The 24,446-nt window shown below is 36.8% G+C and overlaps 1 protein-coding gene across 1 annotated transcript in view; it reads left to right on the top strand.

Moving 5' to 3' along the window:
- Positions 1-24,446, top strand: part of LOC137393249 (uncharacterized) — a 36,334-nt gene that overhangs the window by 6,179 nt on the left and 5,709 nt on the right. Inside the window, 10 exon segments of the mRNA XM_068079708.1 lie at positions 2,329-2,390; positions 7,452-7,627; positions 10,383-10,623; positions 10,788-10,988; positions 11,714-11,983; positions 15,740-15,865; positions 18,180-18,394; positions 19,285-19,490; positions 20,848-21,227; positions 22,268-22,411. Of these exon segments, the coding sequence (XP_067935809.1) occupies positions 2,329-2,390; positions 7,452-7,627; positions 10,383-10,623; positions 10,788-10,988; positions 11,714-11,983; positions 15,740-15,865; positions 18,180-18,394; positions 19,285-19,490; positions 20,848-21,227; positions 22,268-22,411 (2,021 nt within the window).

Genomic DNA, 24,446 nt, shown 5'->3' with positions numbered 1-24,446 from the left:
GCTGCCAATTTAAAAACTCTAATGTGGTGCAAAACACTCTTCAAAGTTAATTAAACCATGCAAATGATAAGATGGTAGCCTAGAGCTACTTATATTGTAGGTACTATAATACATGGTATAGTATTAAGTCTTAGCTAGTCACCATTACGTTCCAGTAAAGTCACCATTAATAAATGCTTCTTCTAACAAGGACAGACCAACCTTTAAAGGTTGACTTGCAACAAAATTCACATTACAGTTATTTGGTATCAAAAGGTTCATGATGTCTTACTCTGCTGTGTTGTAGGTGCAAAATATGTAGAAATGTGATTACAAGTTTTTAAAAGCTCAAAAACGAACAGTAAATCGCAGCCATCACGAAAGCACCGTAGATTAGAATCTCTTTCCAAAACGGCTCAAATGGGATGTAGCTGAACAAAATGGCTTCTGTTTACACTTTCATGCAACCTCTGTCGTCGAAACATTTTCACGAATATACTTCTTGCATTCAATAAAGCCATGTCTATTGTCCTCACGCGTCTATTTCATCATCATTGTAATGGTGTCATTTCGAGCGCTGATATTTCAAAACCTATCGTAAAAATTTGTTTAATTTTTTAACCTTAGCTGGAAGGAGTGCATATCATCCTCTGATAAACATTACGAGCCTGTTTGTCACCTGTGATAGTCAAAAAATGCTGCAGAAATTAATTGAGCTGTTTGGCAGGAAGTGTGGGTTACATGATCAGATTACGACTAGATGATTAGACCAAGCTGAAACGAAACTGTAAAGTAGCGGCATCTAATGTATATTTGATACGGGCTTTTCGGTAAAACCCGAAGTGTTTGTCATAAACTAGTGCTATGAGAAGTTCTATATTGAGCCTTTCACTGGCCTTTCAATTTACATGATAACATCACAGTCAAAACAATAACCAAATTGCTTGAGTACGTCAGAGAAATAAATTGATTCCGACCTATGGCGTTTTCGTGATGGCGGCAATTAACTGTTCGTTTTTGAGCTTTTAAGAGCTTGTAATCACATTTCCACTTATTTTGCATCTACAACACAGCAGAGTAAGACATGGTGAATCTTTTGATACCAAATAAACTGTAATGTGAATTTTGTTGCGAGTCAACCTTTAAGCTATGTATAAACTGCTTGGTAGTACACAATTGAGTCAGCGTACAGCAGCGTATAATTCATTATGGATTTGCAAAGATATGACCCGAAGCATTGAAGGAAACTATAAGCCTCAATAAACACCATGTTCAACCTACTAGGATGGAAACTAGGAAGACCAGTGATTGTCTATGAGCACTCCACCAATAACCATTCATTTGCTTGCCGATATTGACATCGTAATAAGCTCACGGCTCGGCTCGCCCGTGTCTGTTTATGTTACAATTGCTGGTTAGTTTCAGGGGAAGCAGCATGGTGAATGTATTATTTTATTGTAGGCTGTAACTTGTACTGAAATTCGCTCATGTAAACTGTGGCCAATTCCTAATGTCTATAAAAGGGCTGGGTGACAATACATTGAGGTTTTTTACTTTTCGAGGTCAGAGCTGGACCGTGTTAAGTCAAATGATAATTCTTTCATATTTGCATGATCTTTATGCTTTATACTACGTTAGGTATGGGAAATATGTATAGCTTCCAGTATGAAAGCTGTACTTTAATTCACTATCAGTTAGTCATTTAATTCGATTACCCTGTGTAGTCTAGTTCTCTACATGGCCTATTTCTCCCCGTCGTCTTGTTCCCTTTGTTACCTAGTTTCTTTCTTGAGCAAAATATCTCTGAGGTCTAGTTATTTTTTTGACCAATTTATCTCCGAGGTCTCATTCTCTTTGCGACCTATTTCTTTCTGTAGTCTTTTGTGGCTTTCGTTACTATTTGGTGACTCATTATTCTCTGTAGCCTCTCACTGTGGCCTGTTTTCTCCTGGTGTCTATTTGTCTGTATAATCTATTTATCTTTGCTGTCTAATTCCCTCTCTTGCCTATTTTCTGCTGTCATCTGTTTCCCTCTACCTTATTCCTTTGCTTGTAATCTTCCCATTTATTGACCAAATCAAATTTGGCCCATGCCACTTTATTTTACGCAATAATGGAAGGATTTAGTATGGAGAGATGTCCTCTCTTCGACCTCACACTCCATAGTCTACTGTACTATATATATATCCAGTCAGCTGTTATTCCCGCCTATGTATATCAGGGTTTGTGTACTTAAGAGGTCAGAGTAGTGCTGCTAGCTTCAGTATCAAACATAAACAGTTCAATGTTGCATTTCCTTTCATCTACCTCTCATCTTCGTATCTAGGAACTGCTGTCTGCTGATTGTAGGCTAAGGTCAGCAATCAGCAGGAGCAAAGAAAGTATACCTTCCAATCAGACATCAAGAGCAGGTAGAGTACTTCTTAGGCTATTTTTACCCTCTGTCTGTAGAATATTTATAGTCATAAGCTAAAGGCACGCGTGCGTACATTGTGCAACACGCTTTGGCTACGGTGAAAATGATGGTTGCATCATTATGGCACCATCATATGTAGGCTACAATCTCTGCTCGGGCGGTTTGTAGGACAACATTATTGCTAAGGTGTGATACCTAAACGATTGCACACATTTGATAGCAACTTGTGCCTTACAGTTTGAACTGAGATTGTTCATGACAACATACAGAATAAAATTGCTACCTTCTTCATCTCATGTCTTAAGTAAACCTTTTCGTTTTACTAACTATGGGCCCAAAAGTATCTCTCTAGTGCACATCCGTTAGAATCCTTAATAGAATCCTTAATAGAATCCTTGCAGCCATAAATAACTCGGTTCTCTTTTTTAATTGCCTTTTTCACAACCAAAAAGATTATTATATCGCTAGAAAGTCTCGCTTGGTACTGTGGTCATAGAGTAATTATTATATCGCTAGAAAGTCTCGCTTGGTACTGTGGTCATAGAGTAATTATTATATCGCTAGAAAGTCTCGCTTGGTACTGTGGTCATAGAGTAATTATTATATCGCTAGAAAGTCTGCTTGGTACTGTGGTCATAGAGTAATTATTATATCGCTAGAAAGTCTCGCTTGGTACTGTGGTCATAGAGTAATTATTATATCGCTAGAAAGTCTCGCTTGGTACTGTGGTCATAGAGTAATTATTATATCGCTAGAAAGTCTCGCTTGGTACTGTGGTCATAGAGTAATTATTATATCGCTAGAAAGTCTCGCTTGGTACCGTGGTCATAGAGTAATTATTATATCGCTAGAAAGTCTCGCTTGGTACCGTGGTCATAGAGTAATTATTATATCGCTAGAAAGTCTCGCTTGGTACCGTGGTCATAGAGTAATTATTATATCGCTAGAAAGTCTCGCTTGGTACTGTGGTCATAGAGTAATTATTATATCGCTAGAAAGTCTCGCTTGGTACTGTGGTCATAGAGTAATTATTATATCGCTAGAAAGTCTCGCTTGGTACTGTGGTCATAGAGTAATTATTATATCGCTAGAAAGTCTCGCTTGGTACTGTGGTCATAGAGTAATTATTATATCGCTAGAAAGTCTCGCTTGGTACTGTGGTCATAGAGTAATTATTATATCGCTAGAAAGTCTCGCTTGGTACTGTGGTCATAGAGTAATTATTATATCGCTAGAAAGTCTCGCTTGGTACTGTGGTCATAGAGTAATTATTATATCGCTAGAAAGTCTCGCTTGGTACTGTGGTCATAGAGTAATTATTATATCGCTAGAAAGTCTCGCTTGGTACTGTGGTCATAGAGTAATTATTATATCTCTAGTCTCGCTTGGTAATGTGGTCATAAGAGTAATTATTGAGGTGTAGCTTGTATACATGGAATGGATTTACTGAAAATACAGTCAAAGCTTTACATATTATGTTAATAGGTCTTGATGTGTCACATTTGGAACTCCTCAAATTGAAATAAGAACGACTGAAGTGGGAAATTTTTTTAAAATGAATTTGCCTGCACGGCATTTCCTTACACATTCCTAAGTACCGTTTCCATCTTTCGCAAACATGAGACATTCGGATAAATACTGCTGATGATTGTAAATAGCATTAAATATTGTATATAGTTAATAAATACTGCTGATGATTGTCCATAACATTAAAACAAATGCATTGTATAAAACTATTCTCACTATTTAGCTAAGTTATATTTAAAAAGCTAAATTTGTAAGGTTTTAAGCAATGAAAGAAGCTTTTTTGTTCTAGCGTTACCTTGGAGACATAGACATAGGTACCTTGGAGACATAGGTACCTTGGAGACATAGACATAGGTACCTTGGAGACATAGACATAGGTACCTTGGAGACATAAACATAGGTACCTTGGAGACATAGACATAGGTACATTGGAGACATAGACATAGGTACCTCGGAGACATAGACATAGGTACATTGAAGACATAGACATAGGTACCTTGGAGACATAGACATAGGTACCTTGGAGACATAGACATAGGTACCTCGGAGACATAGACATAGGTACCTCGGAGACATAGACATAGGTACCTTGGAGACATAGACATAGGTACATTGGAGACATAAACATAGGTACCTCGGAGACATAGACATAGGTACCTCGGAGACATAAACATAGGTACCTCGGAGACATAGACATAGGTACCTCGGAGACATAGACATAGGTACCTCGGAGACATAGACATAGGTACATTGAAGACATAGACATAGGTACCTTGGAGACATAGACATAGGTACCTTGGAGACGTAGACATAGGTATATCCAACTTATACTCGAGAAGTTTAAATTAACTTAGCATAGATAATTTTTATTGCTTTCATATTTTTATGGTTTATTGTTAATTTTCAATAGTCCCTTTACTTTAGTCTTCCAAAACAGCAATATTTCTATATTTCAAGGAACCTCAAATATTGCTTTGGAAATTACTCCGAGTTTAAACTCAGATATTGGCCTAATGTTCACATCGTGTTTTGGAAATTTGTATGATGAGGTGAAAGTATGCGGTGAATTGTCTGCAATTAAACTGAAAGCATTTGAGTCTCCATACTTTTCATCTTGCAGACAATGATACACAATGGAAGACTGTATCGAGGTTGTGTTTTATTCACCACCCTATGTTAGTTAACAGATGGATCCAAAACTATTTCAATGCAATCTTATAAAACAATTCTGTGACACGTATCACCGGGTTATATCTGCGATGGATATACTTACTCTTGTATGGAGGTAGTAGTAGTTTCTTTAAAACTTCCTATCTAGGGATGTTTATCTAAAAGCTCTGCTAATATTAAGATGTATATAAATTATAAATCATCTTTGAAAGTAAACTGCAGAAGGAACTTGTCATAACACTAAACTCATGGGGTCTCTGAGTGCATTACGGTTATACTTCTTTAATCTTGTGCTGGATGCATAAGTATCAAACTCGCTCAAACGGTGAGAAAAGTGCTGGTTGAGTTGACGATTTGAGACATGCTGATACAGTGGATCACCTGTGGTTGAGATGTGCCGATACAGTGGATCACCTGTGGTTGAGATGTGCCGATACGGTGGATCACCTGTGGTTGAGATGTGCTGATATGGTGGATCACCTGTGGTTGAGATGTGCTGATATGCTGGATCACCTGTGGTTGAGACATGCTGATACGGTGGACCATCTGTGGTTGAGATGTGCCGATACGGTGGATCACCTGTGGTTGAGATGTGCCGATACGGTGGATCACCTGTGGTTGAGATGTGCTGATATGGTGGATCACCTGTGGTTGAGATGTGCTGATATGCTGGATCACCTGTGGTTGAGACATGCTGATACGGTGGATCACCTGTGGTTGAGATGTGCTGATACAGTGGATCACCTGTGGTTGAGATGTGCCGATACGGTGGATCACCTGTGGTTGAGACATGCTGATACGGTGGATCATCTGTGGTTGAGATGTGCCGATACAGTGAATCACCTGTGGTTGAGATGTGCTGATACGGTGGATCACCTGTAGTTGAGATGTGCTGATATGGTGGATCACCTGTGGTTGAGATGTGCTGATACGGTGGATCACCTGTGGTTGAGATGTGCTGATACGGTGGATCACCTGTGGTTGAGATGTGCTGATACGGTGGATCACCTGTGGTTGAGATGTGCTGATATGCTGGATCACCTGTGGTTGAGACATGCTGATACGGTGGACCATCTGTGGTTGAGATGTGCCGATACGGTGGATCACCTGTGGTTGAGATGTGCCGATACGGTGGATCACCTGTGGTTGAGATGTGCTGATACGGTGGATCACCTGTGGTTGAGATGTGCTGATACGGTGGATCACCTGTAGTTGAGATGTGCCGATACGGTGGATTGTCTCGGCGGTTGTAGTTGTTCTTGGCATAATTTTTACACATCTTATTAAGTTTTTCATGCAGATTCGATAGCATAACTGAAAGCACTCGAAATTTATATTTTGTTAAAGCATTTCCATCATATCTTTTCTTTTTATAGGATTTGTTTGACTTTTGTTAAGTGGTTTACTGATTGTAAAATAACAATGGTGTGAGGCAAGGTTCACGGAGAGGGTTTGGTCTGCGAATACTAAACATTTGAGGTGCTCAGCCAATTTTGATGTAAACAATCACCGGCTACAGTAGTACTTGTTGTAGCTCATGTCCTAACATAGCCATTGCAATTACCGTGTTGCCTTGCTCTGAGTCCCAGCAAACGCTACCAACTTCACTCATTCTGTTGTAGCCCCTTGAGTAGTGGCTCAATTCATTCTGTGTCCTTTTCCATAGATTTGTTTTCTGCATAAACTAAAGGTTCGAGAAAGATTTTAAGAAATAGCTGATCTACACATATTTGGTGCGACCTGCCTGTTCGGCTGATCAAGGATTTTAAAGGAACAGTTCTTGGTTCGTGTTTAGAAAGCAGGTGATGTCAATATAATGATGTCAAGACATGGATACTTCAGGTCATGTATCAATAATGCTGCTATTCTTTCAGCCCGTTTGCCCTGCTAAAAGGCGGAATTTTGAAATAACTATAAATAAAAGTGCAGGATTTGTAATATGGATGTCAGCTTGTGTGTTGTCAGTTATGCTGTAACACATTATTTTTCATTCCAAACTGGACATTCATAGTTTGCTAGCTACTAACTTCAAGAGACTTGTTGGTTTTATTTATTGAGTCTAATATAGGTTATTGTTTATCCCCCCCCCCCCCCCCCCCCCCGTCTGTTGCCCTGATATTGTTACTAGTAATGCTCAACTTATTAAGAAGCTTAATAAAACATACAGATTCACAGGTCACTGTATTTCATATTTAAACCTTTTAAGTAGATAATGAAGCGAAATATTGGAACTCCGACTCCGTCATAGTGACGGACTAGAGCAGTTTGCACAAGTCGTCAGAACTGGTAGATTATGTCCTACAACAACTATCTCTTAAATGTGATTTGACGAATTTGAGTTCCAAGGTTTTATTTGCAGTTACACCACTAGTGCATCATAGACCTCTGCCTAATATCAAAGTCAATGGGGTGGATACTCCTCCGAGCGCAGGCTCCCCGCTCTCTGGTAAAAAACTAAAATTTTCACCGAGTCCCAGCGGCCTTACACAGGACTCAACTGGACTCGGTAGTGTGAGAAGCCTACAGATTAACAAGGTGCAGTTTGCCTCTTTTAATAATCATATTTCCATATGCGCAACTTCTGGTTACTCCTCTACAACTATAGACTTCATCGCTTTTCTTATTTGCCTCATCACATCGCACACTTGCTTGTACAACTAGTATATTTGCTTGTACAACTAATATATTTGCTTGTACAACTAATATATTTTCTTGTACAACTAATATATTTGCTTGTACAACTAATATATTTTCTTGTACAACTAATATATTTGCTTGTACAACTAATATATTTGCTTGTACAACTTGTATATTTGGGTGTACAACTAATATATTCGCTTGTACAGCTAATATATTTTCTTGTACCACTAATATATTTGCTTGTACAACTAATATAGGTATTTGCTTGTACAACTAATATATTTTCTTATACAACTAATATATTTGCTTGTACAGCTAATATATTTTCTTGTACAACTAATATATTTGCTTGTACAACTAGTATATTTGCGTGTACAACTAATATATTTGCTTGTACAACTAATATACAGTCAAACATGGATAACTCGAACTTCAAGGGACCGAGCAAAAGTGTTCGAATTATCAGAGCGTTCAAGTTATCAGAGCACTGTCACAAGTCCATATATTTACTTATTTATTAGTAGATACATGTACATATACAAACTATAATATAAATCAAAAGCACAAATGGCTTGTTTCAAATTAAATGCTTCTAATGTAAAGTTTAAAACGTTTTCATGAAAAAGTATAGAGATTTTTCTATCACTTGAGATTGGTTTGTTGTTTGAGGTGATGTTATTGCCAGGACGTTTTTCAGATTGACATTGGCAAAACTTGATCGTTGTTGAAATGCTCAAAAGAAAAGACATTTTTTTCTTTTGGGGTTTTACCCACGATCAATTTTGCCGTTTTTTCTTGAAGTTTATGCAGATTACCTTACTTTACCTGGGATTCGTTAAGAGCAACACTCCGAGGCAGTTCAATTAGAAGTTTTACGAGGTTTTACGATACATTCTATATCACTCACGCTTTTTTAATAGATACTTATTGAATGTACACACGTATTCTGTGTTTAGGTCAAACGATGAATAGTTTTTTGTAGCTCAGACAACGTATACGTTTAATTACAACATTTTTTAAGACGTTTTAAACATTCAACATTCCGACGTTGATTCAACACGGAATCAACGTCGGAAAACTATTCATCACGGGCTAGCCGGGTCACGCACTCAAGGATTTTCGCCACGCACATACAAAACAACATGCGATTTTTGTTTTGTATGTGCGTGGCGAAAATCCTTGCGCGCGTGACCCGGCTAGCCCGTGCTATTCATCGTATCGCAGTATAAATCAAATTTCACCAAACTTTTAGAAAAGTCGTTGACAAAAATATTTTGCCGATGGTGGTAATAACGACGCTTATGAATTACGAAAAGATGAAGTTTACCTCTATGGCTTTGAATAAAGTGATTTTCTAAAGCGATAACAACCGTTTCGGTACCGTTGGGCAAAAAAACAGTTCGAATTAACAGTGTTGAGTTCGAGTTATCTATAGCAATTTATCATTACGTGGGAACGGACCAAAGGAAATGTTCGAATTAACCATGTGTTCGAGCTATCCGTGGACGAGTTATCCATGTTTGACTGTATTTGCTTGTACAACTTGTATATTTGGGTGTACAACTAATATATTCGCTTGTACAGCTAATATATATTCTTGTACAACTAATATATTTGTTTGTACAACTAGTATATTTGCTTGTACAGCTAATATATTTGCTTGTACAACTAATATATTTGCTTGTAAAACTAGTATATTTGCTTGTACATAGTTGATATATCCTCTGTTGACTGTCAGTCATCCACTTCTTAGACTCAAACATAAGTCTACAGTCACCTCCTCTCATCGCTACTTTCAATTACAGTGCGCCCTTGGGTTACGATGACCCTGTTATGCGATTTTTTTCGCCTTACGATGTCACGCACGATGTTTATTCAACCTTGCCATTTTAACATTTTTTCGCCATACTATGTCAACAAAAATTTCTCTCAAATTTAAGATTTGGCAGGCGGTGTGCTGATTACATCAAAATAACGAATATGCCGATATGCTATTCGCCAAAATTCCTCTCACAGTGCCTGAAAGAGATACGATGCTCTCTCTCAGTTCAGCGTTATTCGTTATAAATTATAGCGCAAATGAAACTGGAAACAGCTAGGTGATAAGATTTTAGCCGATAACAAAGTTGAAGTTTAATTTAGTAAAATACATACTACAACTTAGTTTTAAGTATGTGTTTAGTAAGCTCCATGTAAATTCATTTAAGTTAAATTCAACTTTCATGTTATATGTCTGTCTCGAAGGTAAGCACTCCATACGGTACGTACTGCATGTAGTACATTGTAATGTTACATTTTATTGCAGGTCATAACTACTAAACACACTAGAGTTGCTGTAGGTAACTTTAGTTACGAAGGTTAACATATTATTTTGTTATTAATTTTTAAAAGGTGTAGTATGTATATAAAATTTTGATGATTTTCAACAGCTGGTGTTTGCATTATATAATTCTTATGCGTTTTTATACACATCTGTACAACTTTTTCGTCTTTACTGCAAACATTGAAACGAATTTAAATCGTATGGCAAGGGTCTACTGTATTTTCTTTTATATTCGCAGTTGTCTCCCCTGCCCAGTTGTATACCCTGCCCTAACACATTGTTGATTATCTAATTTCTTATGGACTTGTACGTAAATATGTTTCACAGTCATCACCATTACAAGGAGAGAGCTCTGACAGAGGTTACCACTCCGTACAGGACTTTCCAATTTCTGACAATGTTTCATTAACTACTTCGATTGGAACAACCAGCTCTAGTCCAGAACTTTCCGATGAACTCGTGAAATTATACAAAAACCATACGCCTGATGCCGATAGGCTCATGTATAGAAAAGACATCTTGTACTCGGGCAGCGTGCGTGATCTGCCAGAGTATAACAGCAATATGGGTAGGTGGAAATAAAGCACATCGTTGCGAGCAGTGATCTGCCAGAGTATAACAGCAATATGGGTAGGTGGAAATAAAGCACACCGTTGCGAGCAGTGATCTGCCCGAGTATAACAGCAATATGGGTAGGTGAAAATAAAGCACATCGTTGCTCATCTGTTGCAGATGAGTATTTGGCAAGCATAACTAAAGTTCCTCAGGAACCTCACAGCGGGAATGGAGACACGGAGCATGAGTGCTGTTGGCATCATCTCAACTGTTTACCCAAGTCAATCAGGGATGTTCTCCGGTCTATATTTGACTCTAGAACTTTCTCCAATCCAACACACATACTTCTAGCCGTCACTTCTTTCCTAACCATGCTAGGTATGTAGGGCCTACAATATCTTTTATCTCATACCTTTTCTCTGTCATATATTCATATATTGTGTTGCGATGCCTGCAGGTGCTGCTCGTGCGCTGATAGTGCCCATGTAATGTTGGTAAGGTCAGTTCATACGCGGAGGAATGTCATGTCACGGTCTCTATTGTACATGCTAAAACTCTGACCAGACATTGTAGTTCCTTGTGAGTTTATTTATAAAAAGTCATATTAAAGAGACTTATTCTGCTATTATATACATATATATATATATATACATATATATATATATTATGTATCTGCAGTCACAACTCACAATTCACAAAGACAATCTGCTGCATTAGCACCTGAGTTTGATGTTTACTGTAGGTGTTCAGCATCACATGTCTTCTTCAACCCTGAATAGTGCTGTCAGATTCTCACTTTCGTTCTGTTATAAACTGATTTCCAGGCTTGTCCTAATTCCTGTGTTTGATTTGAAATACAATATATAATATAATGTAGAATGCCGTGTTTTATATATAATATAGAATGCTGATGCTACTAGCTGTCTAACAAATATTATCTCACCTCAATTGTTAGATAGCTATGCTTGTTATATCAGCATTCTATATAGAGTGTATATTTGATAGACTGAGTGCTAGCAATTCAAATAGAATGCGGTTCAATAGACGCACTTGTGTTCCAGAATCTATCATTTATTTTTGTCAAATCAATTGTTTCCTTGCAGGCTACTTCGTACCCTTCATATTCCTTCCCATTTATGCAAGAAGTGTCGGCATGCAGCACAGTGACATCGTCTTGCTTCTTCCTGTAATGGGCGGAGCTAACACCGCTGGTCGCATCCTCGCTGGTGTGCTTGGTGGACGGAAGTGGGTGAACACTCTGGTGGTCAACAACTTGGCACTTATTATCGCTGGAGTGGCTGTAATACTGCTTCCATATGCCACTCACTACTACTTGCTAGTCCTATTCTCGACAGTCTTCGGGCTATGCGTAGGTACGTACATATTCACTAGATATGACCAGCGAGAAGAAATAATACCCTGTTCTTGGTAGTTACCATAAACCTGTATTTGAATGCCACATTTATTTGAACGCCACCTTTATTTGAGCAACACTATGGGAAAAGGGTCGAAAAATAGAGCGCCACCCTTTAATTGAACGCCATTCTATTTGAAAGCGACTTCTATTTGACCGCCACTATTTGATATTCTTGATCTTTACTAACCCATAATCACAATTGATCTGTAGAAAAGTGTCCACAAAATCATACTAATAATAACTCGATTACATCAATAACAAGGAATTCGTTCGTGGTTTCTGTTCGTATCGAAGTCCGTTTTCCAAAGTCCAAGTCTTTATGGTTTTTTTTGTTAAAACTTTGAAAGCAACACCATAGAAATAATTAGTAACTGTATCAGGCTAATAGTAGTTCCTTGTTTAACAGTCTTGATACTTCAGTGTATATGAACAAACTTCGCATTTACGATGGGATTTGTGCTACTACATATGTTGCAACTAAAACTTTGAGACTATTTTGATTACACCCGGCTTCTCTTTGTTTGCGCGAAAAGTGTATACATGTACTCTAAAGTGCATCGCGTAAAATTTTTGTTCTGCTAAAAAATTGTTTGGACGCTAGCATCGACTCGCTCAGCTGTGCAGAAGAGGAGTTGAAGGTCAAAAAACACTGTGGGAGATATTAAACAGCCAGAAGAATATGAAGTGGCTCCAAAAGGAGGCAACAATCAGAACGCAACTGGTCGAGCAAACAATGCTAATATTTTTGGTTTAAAAATGTTAATATTTGTTTAAAATGTTATTTTTTGTTTCTGCATGTATTATAATTATGGTTTGTTTATGTCACTGGTTATTGCATATATATTTGTAGCATTTGATAGATTATTGTTATTATATAACTTATATATAAACTAGCTGTGCTTCCGGCATTGCCCGGTCGTTAAAAATCAGTTTATAAACATTGAAAGGTAATGAGAATTGCCTGCCACTTGCTATTAACCTGGCACATTGCCAATGGAAAATTTGAGTAAGCTTACTAATGAGAGCTGTTCGTCTGTGTGATGTTACGCAATCACCCTGCATAGTGCGCAAAGCTGTTGGGTATTTGCTCCCAATAAGTGACATACGTATATCGCCTAGTGAATTGAGCAAGTTCATGTGGTGGAGTTGGTATAGTGTTTGACTGGTGAAGGGGAGGTCCCGAGATCAAATCTTCTGCGACACGGAATCGTTATTTCAAGATTTCAATAGCTGTAGCTGGACATATTGAAGGCAGTCGACAAACTTGGAGAAATATTTATGCAGATTTATAGCATATTATGTGATAGCATCGCTGCGATAATCTGAACTCAGCTTACAATGGATCGACGCTCGTAACTGCTCTTCTATTGCTCATAAAAAGCCAAATTTGGCTACGAACTGTAGCAAACATATTAATAAGTGCAATGAGCTTTTATGCAACTTTGATAAGTCTGTATACAATATATATAAATCTCAGTGTTTGACATCGTTCGTCTATCTAGTTATAGTGATAGTTTTAGCAACAAAAATCACCTTCGTAACGGATTGGAATTCGTGACTTAAAAATCGCAAGTCTACTAACAAGCGCGGGTATCCACAAGGCTAAGCCGTTCTTATCATTCTCATCGCTCTTACCATATGTTGTATATCCTTTTCGAATTGCACATACTAAATGTGCACTTTTTATTACACGGGGTACGATGAACCCCGTGTGACCCTGATAGCAGTGTTTCACGTTCCCCATTGCCAGGTGAAAAAATTGTATGCCAGTGTCATCGTACCCCCGGGTACGATGACACTGCTATACATTTTTTTTCGCCTGGCGATGTAGAACATGGTGTTCTTTCACTCTCGCCATACGATATCAACAAAAAATGATCTCGAAATTCAAATTTGGTAGTCGGTGTGCTGAATATATCGGTATAACGAAGATGCCGATATGCTATTTGTCGAAATCCATCCCATAGAAGACATAAAAGAGATAGGATGCTCGTGCTCTCCCAGTTCAGCGTTATAAGTTATAGTGAAAATGAAACCGGAAACAGATAGGTGATAAAATTTTAGCCTATGACAATATTGAAGTTGAGTTTAATAAAATACATACTAAAACTTAGCTTCAAGTATGTGTTTAGTAAGCTAAATTCATTTACAATGTAAGTTAAATTTAACGTTTCTGCTATAGGTCTAGAAGGTAAGAATTCCTACGGTATATACTGCACATAGTACGTTTTAATGTTAAATTTTATTGCAGATCATAACCAGTAAATACACTAGTTACTGTAAGTAACTATAGTTACTAAGGTTGACATTATTATGTTACTAATGTTTAATATGTACAGTATGTATTTAAAATTTTGATGATTTTTAGCATGGGGTGTTTGCATTAGATAACTACTATGGGTTTCTATACCCCTCACTATGACATTTTTGCCTTACGATTCCAACACTGGAATGAATTACAATCGTACAGCGAGGGTGCATACGTGTATTAATTAATATTGCCTTTTGCGTTTGTTATTTTTTGAATTTTTTATAAGATAATTATTTTTACCATTACATCCTATTTTTTAATTCATAATTTTCAAATGTGCTGTTTCAATTTCAGATGTGTCATTACACTCATATTTCTGGTTTCAGTAAATTTGCAGAAGCTAAATGCTTTTCACGTGGAAAATTGTATTCTCTGGAGTAGGAATTGCCTCTACATTCTCTCTCTTCCTTCGATCAGACAAACCATCAGACAAAGAAAGTCCGAAATATCATTTTTACATTTGTACCAGTATCGAGAGTTACCATTATCATCCATCAAAGTTTGAATACTACGAGCTTCTGCTGCAACAGTAACCTTTTTTGTATACACACGTCTATGAACTCATTGTTTTTTTTCTCTTTATTTATTTAAACTGCACAAAAACACTTTTCTCATGATATGAAGTTTAAAAGTTAGTATGGTAAATTTTGTACATATTAAATAAAAATAAATTTTTTGTGCAGACTATTACCCTAGCATTCACCTAGTATAGATATAATATGTAGTATATAAGGTTATACACCTAGTATAGATATAATATATAGTATATAAAATTATATACCTAGTATAGTTATAATATATAGTATATAAAGTTATATACCTAGTATAGATATAAAATGAAAATATGCCTTCAAGTTTAGAATGAAATAAAAACTTGAAAGCTCTAGCGAATTTCAACACAGGCTATAAGTTCATTGTAGGTTAATTGCAAGCATTAGATCTAAACTGGTAGAGACATGTATTAGCTTCTCCGTGCGTATTTATTTAAATATCTTCTACAAGTTAGAGGTAAGTTAGCGGATTTCTGGGTTTATGCGTATTAGTGGAAAGGGTTTATGTCGCACCACCCAAAGGAGAGTGCAAAATATAGGCGACATTCGATTCGCCCGTGAAAGGGTTAAATTTATCTTCTCAATATTCTGACAGAATGTTTGAAAAATACAATGCCACTCTTTATTTGAACGTCACCTCTAATAAGGTGCTCACTCTAAGGGAAAGGTTGAAAATTAGATCACCGTCGCGTTCAAATAAAGGTTTCACGGTATGCTCTTTGCCATCTTGATGATGCACTTATGGTTTGACCATGTCAAATATTTGAGTTGTTAGCTCAATTCCAGCAATGAAATACTGCTAGTTGTTCTTAATCAACTGCTATTGCAAGTTACTTCTTACATTTTGCAGCTGCCTTCAACTCTCTGCGGTCATTGATTGTTGTGGATCTGGTTGGTCTTGATATGCTCACCACTACATTTGGTCAACTCATTGTACTACAAGGTTTCGCAGTCATTTTGGGAACACCTCTCGCAGGTAACTCCTTCAGTCTGTTCCATTTATAAGCTTAGCATCTGGAAAGTTCTTTTTCTCAATATTAAGTACTAGGACACTTGCACTTCTCTGAGCTGTAAGAGATTGTCATGCGCATTAAGTATGTCCGCGATTATATCAGGATGTGCAATGTGCTCCAGTGGTGCAGTTGGTAGCACATTTAGCTACAAATCGAGATATACGAGTTTTGATTCTCATGTGGTGCAATCGTTTTTCTAATGCTCCTCGCCGAGTCCCGTGCACTATGAGAGATCATTATGAGTATTCGGTATATGGAAAATTATCCCATGACACCTTGTGGCACCCAAGTGGTGCAGTGGTAGTGTGCTTGTTTTTGAATTTTATTTCCTGGGTGTGATTCCCTTGCGATGCAATCTTTTGTAATGTACTTAGCATGGCATCAGGCAGACGGAAGGACGCCGCCCTGATTCTAGTAAAGATTGCTAGCTGTGTAGGTGTTCCAAATTACAGTCAAACCAGTGGATGTAATTTTGAACAGAGTGGAGGGCCTGCAATATTGGCATTGCATGATTGACCTTTTATGGTGGTATTACTGCGCGTCTTGTAACAGTTAAGTGAATTGCTGTCCGGTGTTGGAGGCAACACATCTGTTAAGTGTGTGTGCCTGAAGAGGCTTATTTGGGTGCAAAGACAATGAGAGAATAAGATGGAGAGGATGAGAGAGATAGTGATATAAAGACGGTGTAAGAATGGGCTTCTTCCTCTCAGTGGAGAAAGAAAGATACTGGATTTTTAGACAAGGGACGGAGACAGATGGCAGATGATGCAACTGAGGGTGGAGTTGGCGCACCATGTTAAGGGAGGGTTGATGAAAGCTGAGAACATGTTGCATTTTTTCATGGTCAAAAATCTACTTTCCAAACTGTCTAGCTAGCTTTTGACAAAAATTTCTTTGTAATAATACTTCTGGTGTCCTTCCACCTGCTCACACAGCAAATATGCCTCTCCTCACAGCAGCTGTCTCTTGTATAAAGGAAGATATAAACATGCTACGCCATCTCAAAGCAGAGTGGCCATACAAAGGAAAGAGGAAGTATTAAATTGTTTGATTTGGTGAACTTGCAAAAAGATGCTTTTTAAAGTTCAATAAGGTCATTAGAGCCAAAGGGAACAAGCACAAAAGGTGAAGATTAAGGCTATTGAAGGTCAGAGTTGACAATAGGAGATAATTCCACTAATAAAACTACATCTGATAACAACTGTGTAAAAAGTTTACAGAGTTTTTCAAGTCAGCAGCTTAATTTTATATCAACACGGTTAACTCTCAGATTTAACTGAATCGGCTCTGCGATCCGACTTCTCTGCAGGATTGCTAGAAATCATTCAGCAACTACCACTTGATGAGAATGTATTTCCTAAAACTGAAGCATGCTTGAGAGACATGGAGTGACTTTGTGAGCTACTTTCCCAGAGTTGACGTTGTTGCTGATGTTAGCGGTGAATGCTAGCGTATCCGTGTGTATAAGGAGTACTTGATATTTTTAAATGCCACTTTGTCTTGATTGGTTGGTGGTCAGAAAATAGGTCTAAAATGAAAACTAAAAGGGACCGAGAGAAAGTAGAGCCTATAATAAAAACTCGGTCACTCTAAAATATATAATACATATGAGACAGTATGAAATGAATTATTAAAACGAATATTATTAAAATTTACAATTTTTATTACAAACGCCATCATAAAAATTAGTTTTAATAAATTTTGAAGACAAAAATTACACTTGTGTCTGACGCCTTTATCAGAACGCCTATCATTTCGCCTCCAGTTTGCTTCAGCCTTTAGTCAGCTAGTCAGCTAGAGCAAGTTTAAGATAATTACAGCAGTTAGTACAGGTGTTGAGAGACAACAATCAGAGCTCAACTTACAGTCACTTCTACAGGCTGACTTTCGGACATATATAATATAATAAGATGTGGAATATAGTCAAATATGTCTTAACTGAAAAGTAGTATTTAATGTATGATGTCCAATTTAAAAGTAAAGAAACTGGCAAAATGTAAATGTGAAGCGTGGAAAAATTCAAAAATGGGCTTTGAAACTAATTAAACAAATTACAATGTATTCTTTTAAGATTATTTGCCCTATCAGTTTGCTTTGTGTCCACCAGTTTCTGTGTGGTTGCTGAGGTTGTCTACATCGCTGACCCGTGGATATTGCTGTTCTTCATTAGTGACATGTGGGTGGACAACTCTCACCCTCATTACCCTGATACGCTGATGACAGATACCTGAAGATGCATACTCACTCTGTTTGATGAGTGTTTACGGATTTTTTTAGGCCTGCTGTACGATTTGACAGAGAGCTTCAAGCCTAGCTTTATAATGGCAGGGGTTGCCATTCTACTGTCAGGATTACTCAGTCTACCGTTGCGCAAGGTCTCCGAAAGGACAAACAACCAATCCATTCCCTTGCCACCCAGTATAGATTCTAGTGCAGATGAAGTAAAAAAAGACTTCCTTTCAGCGGTGATAGAAGGCGAGGTGGAAGGCTCTGCAGAGAGCCCATTCTGAGAGTTGTGTTAGGAACTCGTGTTATCTGGAATCTCAAGGCCGTTGTGAAGCCGGAGTCAAGGCTACAAACAATATAAGGAAGCTACTAAGACAAATCGTTTACTAGTCCTGAGGCTGCCCTGGCGCCTTATCCTAAACCTCTACGTTTGAGAGGCACACCCATAAATATATCTATTTTTATCGATTCATGCATAATGTACAAATTCAAATGGCTAACTATGCTGGTTACATAGTCACGTTAGGTTTACCTCTATTATATTAGCCAAGTTTAACAACTAAGAGTTGTGTTCCCCATATATTTTTAATATTAGCATAAGTATGTATTTGAACAATCTCCCGTGATATAGTATTTATATTTAGTAATATTTTGTGATAGCTTTAGGTGTTTCAATACTCCTTGATAATAATATTATTAATGCTTTATGTTTTTATCGTTTAGATATATGTTTGCCTTTTAACATAAAGTTCTTTTTGTCTGATGCTCTGTAGCAACACACTGCCACCCACGACTGGGCAAACACTGTTGTCTTCTTGTTGTATGCAATGAAATACAATAAAAATGTTGTTAATGTTGCTTCTTTTACTGATCCTCTACGGTGTGTGTCAACTTGTGTGAACAAGAAACATTCCTTCCAAACTATCTGCTGTTATACATTTTAGTCAGCCAACTTTCGTCAGAAAACAGGCTATACCTCTTTTCTCCAAGCATCGGGTAAACAGGCTTGGAAATCCAGACGAGATCCTTCTAATGTCAATATAGTTTCTTGATATCAATATGGAGCAGTATGAATGTGAACGGTCTGCGTTTAGCCTTGACAGTGAGGACATAGAACCTCATAGTTACTATAAGGCTCTATGTCCTCACTGTCAAGGCTAAACACAGACCGTCCACAATAGGTATTATAAAGTTCTATGTCCTCACTGTCAAGGCTAAACACAGACCGTCCACAATAGGTATTATAAAGTTCTATGTCCTCACTGTCAAGGCTAAACACAGACCATACACAATAGGCACTATAAGGTTCTATGTCCTCGCTGTCAAGGCTAAACACAGACCATCCACAATAGGCACTATAAGGTTCTATGTCCTCACTGTCAAGGTTGAACACAAACCGTCCAAAATAGGTACTATATTATAGTACCTACTGTGGATGGTCTGTGTTCAACCTTAACAGTGAGGACATAGAGCCTTATAGTACCTATTGTGGACGGTCTGTGTTTAGCCTTGACAGTGAGGACATAGAACCTTCAAGCTATTTCCAATTGGTATTGCAAGCGCTATGAGAAAGCAAAGATTTGGTGACTCACTGACGGTCAGCTCCCTTGAGCTGAAAGATAATTTAGGATTAAAAATTGGCGAGAGTTTGTGTGATGTTTACTAAACAATTGAAAAGCATATTAGCTTTGAATCTATCATCTAACCTTGCAATAACAGCACACCAAGGCTATGTTTATTGGTTGTTCAAGATTGTAGAAAAAGTACTAAATATAGTGACAGGAGGCATGACTATAAGCGTGGAGTTGTCCGCCCAGCTAGAACAGAAAGTCGTTGCTACCAGCAGACAAGAGGTACTCAGTTATGGCTAACATGTTGCATAGCATATAAAAGTCTGATTCAATTAATGCTCTAGCCACGTGAGCATACTGTTTTATTATCTCAGTCTATTCATACTCTGTGAAGGTTCAAAGGCTGACAGCCTTTTTCATTAAGCAATGGCAGTCTTGGGTGAGCTGAGGCTATATAGAGCATGAGTACAGGCAAGTGAGAGAAACAAGTATAATTAGATGCTTGATTATATAAAAGTAATTTACACAAGTAGCATTACCTTGGCTATCCTTTTGTCATTGTTTGCTAGAGAAGCACCCTGCTGCCAATTATCAGCCAATCCAAGACTCCCCCATCTTTGCTCTTTCTTGTTTAATTATGGCTACTAAAAACTAATAGAGAAGAAAAGCAATAGTGAGTGCCTATTGGCTGGTCGTTATGTCCTGAACACGCCGTTCACACATGCTCCGAGTTAATGCTCAGCGGCTAAACTAAATAATATTATGTATGATGAAGGATATTGCAGCACAGTCAACACCTATTAAGTAATCCTCACTCTGTATTTCGTTTCCTATAAGAAGCTCTCCGCTTGTAAAGATAGACTGCATTTCATTTGTCTCTCTTGAGGAACGCTCTGATCTATACTTTTGAGGTATTTTTACTATCTTTTGCATCTATTTTTGACACGAGTCATTTTAGATGCCATATAGGTGTAAAACTTGGTAAATAGCCCGCAGCGAATTGTGAGATGTTGATACTAAAAATTGTTTTTGTCTGATCAATTGTTATCAAATAGGTACCTTTTAGAACAAAAGTGGAACTGTTCATGCTTCATTGCTGTCCTTAATAATTTTCCGTCAGCCCGTAAACTGGTCTCATTAATTTAAAGAGCAAGTCTTCAGGCTATGGACACAGCGACTGATGATGAGATTATTGTCACGGAGAGGTCCAAACTTAACAATGGCACAGATGGCTGTTCGACAGCTTTGAGGCCAAAGAGTGACTTCTCGCCAAGCCAGAAATGCAATGGCAAGGAAGAGACAATTCCTGAAGAAGCTGAAGCTGATATTACAGATTTGATACCGGAGGCGCCAGACGGTGGTTGGGGTTGGGTTATAGTCTTTGCATCTTTCATGAATCATTTTATTCTTGACGGCATTTGCTACGCCTTTGGTGGCATGCTGACGGAGTATGGAGAGTATTTCAACAGCTCATCAGCGACAACAGGGGCTCTTATGTCTACTCTGATCGGCTGCTACTTGCTGTCAGGTAAGCGTGAACAGGTTTTTCACCTAGATAATGTTGCTGTAGACAAAGCTTTATTTAAATAGATTGGCTGCATGCGGAACAGAGAAGGCGTATGCAGGCACGAGTCAGTGTGATCTATACTCACTACAGAATAAATTATATTACTTGCGTAGAACCATACTGATCTCTATCTTTTTTATTTAAACAAGGAGGTGCTGATTGAATTATGCTTGTTCAGATGTACTCAGTATCCGAACAAGAGCTTACAAATTCATCGCTATTGATTTATAGTTATTTGCTCTCATGTCAAAGTTTTGGCCTTTTTATCTTTCCTTTCGATCACTTTTTCCGCCGAGTCAAGTTTGTGATGTCATCTCTGAACAATCGCTGTTCCCATACATAACTAGAAAGTTAAAAACCTCAGAACCTTTAGCCCAAGAGAAGGCTAACTGTTAATAGAGATTTTAAAAAAATATTTTACAGTTAATCTTTAACAAATCTGTACTAACTGCAAACATATTTTTAGTTATAAAGAATAGGCTTACCTGAGTGAACTGATGCCATTATGATAACTAAACTACTATAAATGAAAAAAATTACATGACTATTATTTTGCTCAAGACCTGTCTATAATGAGATTAACTCACCAGGTACTTACTCAGGTATTCTAAAATTTTGGTTTTTATTGGCATATACTCACTCATAAAACCTAAATGTCCAAGCTTAGAGCCAAACCTTGTCGTCTGTACCATACATTTTAGCCCGTAAGTAAATGGCGGTTAATATGAACCAGGTCCTAAGGCTGTGCATCCAAGGTTTAACTTTTAACCTTGCACTGTAGGCAGCAAACACCTGGTGTAAGATATGCTGATCAAAAAAGGACTTGTTTTTTTTAATCAAATATGTAAATAAGCCCTTGTAGGTTGCAGTTGCTAATAAAAAAGGAGACAACTCTTTTTAAAAGAGAGCTTCTGATAAGTGAGGAGAAGACTCCCCATTTTAATCCAAGCTGTTGACAGGCATGCAGCAGTTGATCACTATTTTATTTCCTATGTTTTTAGCACCCGTGGCAAGTGCTCTAGTTAACAAGTACGGGTGTAGAATAGTTGGAATGGTAGGGGCCATCCTTGCTACAGCCTCGTTTCTTCTATCAACAGTCTCTGAGTCTATTCAAGTGCTTATCATCACTCTAGGTATTTGTGGAGGTAAGTATCTGGTTTCCCCTGATGATTTATTGAACAGCTGAGAACATAGAAAAGATATAGAAATTATAATAAGTGAAACGGATGGTTAAAAAAAAGTGTGCTTTAGCTAACCCGAGTTTCATTTCTTCCAAAACAAAATTAGGTGTTGATGGTTGTAATCTCTGTTAGTATAATCCTAGTTATATATAACGCTGTACAGAAATATCTGTATGATACAAACGCTTGTGTATATACAAGGATAATTATCGGTGAATTACTCATGAATAATTGTAATTTACGTATTCTTAGCTAAATTTTATAGAAAACTCATTTAATTTCTAAGTTGATGCATACAATTAAATTATATAATATAATATATATCATATAATATAAATTATATTTAATTGTGTGTATATGGAAATGTATGGGTCTCAGATAAAGTATATAATTGTACTACCGATACTTATGATATACAGATTAATATGTAGGCCTACATATAGATTTGTAGTATTTAGTATTTTAGTGTGCGTGTACTTTATAAGTGTACCGGTAAAACAGTTTGGGTCCGCTCTCTCTGCATATGATTATAAATTTATGTCATTAAAATAATTGTCTTGTCTACAGTAAAATAGCTTTAAAATGTTGTACATAACCACGCATGAAGTGTACTAGTAAAAATATATACTGTGCATAATTAGCGTGTATAAATGCGTCCAGTCTTTGCATTAATGGATGGAGTATACATATTAATGTATAGGCTACACTGTATGTAGGAATGTACAATTAATGCTTATAATTGTATGTAGCAGTTTTATGAGTGACTATAGAGAACTTATGATTGGTTGTGGTGTACACATGAAAGTACACATGAGAGTGAGTATATAAAAGCTAGGGTGAGCCTTTTTGTGTATCTGGTGCTCATAATAATGTTCATAGCATACATATTGGTGTATATAAAATACGCATAATGGCTCCCTGTATATCTGATCATAGATAGTGTTATTTCTCGAAGGCATCAAATGCTGACACACGTAAGCACCAGATGCTGACAGATGTAGGCACCAGATGCTGACAGATGTAGGTATCAGATGCTGACAAATGTAGGCGCCAGATATATATATATATATAAATATATATACATTGTATATATAAATATATATATATAATATATATATATATATATATATATATATATATATATATATATATATATATATATATATAAATATATATATACATATAGTATATGTGGTTTACACTGTAAAGTAAAGTGCTCAATAATCGAGTCAATTAGAGCTGTGTATGAAGTTTATTAAAAACTACAGGTTAAAATCATTACTACTATTAGTTTCATGCAATCGTGCTGCAATCTTCAGGTAGAATGACTAAAATGTATAATGTACAAGCTATAAAATTACTTAATAAAGCTGAAGGCTTAATACTATTGTGTGATATATATATTATAGTATACAGCAAATTATGTAGTCAAATTATGTTATTGAGCTAATTAGGTGTTTTCTGGCATGCATATATACATATATATACATATATATATATATATATATATATATATATATATATATATATATATATATATATAAATATATATATATATACATATATAAGTATATATATAAGTTACTTGTAACTTATATATATATACTTATATATGTATATACTTATATATATATACTTATATATGTATATACTTATATATATATACTTATATATATACTTATATATATACTTATATATAAGTTACTTGTATATATATAAGTTAATATGAAGTAACATGAAACACACTATAAATGTTCTCCATAAATAGCGCACTGCAAAATTAATCTGTAAGCTGATCATTGCAAAAGTATGCTAAACTGTAAACTGTGCGTAACATTTAATTGAATAGTTTATGAACTCGATGCGATATATATAATTGGTTTAGCAAAAAAATACATTTTATTTTGTTGCTGTTTAAAATTTTTTTGAAACGGAACCCTAAAAAACCTATTTCACCGTTGGAATACTCCTTAGGGCAACTATTATGTGTAATGCCTGG

This window comes from Watersipora subatra, chromosome 4 (assembly GCF_963576615.1).
Source record: "Watersipora subatra chromosome 4, tzWatSuba1.1, whole genome shotgun sequence".
Taxonomy (NCBI): Eukaryota; Metazoa; Bryozoa; class Gymnolaemata; order Cheilostomatida; family Watersiporidae; genus Watersipora; species Watersipora subatra.
Note: the sequence above shows the minus strand (reverse complement) of the source record. Positions and strands in the feature narration are given on the sequence as shown.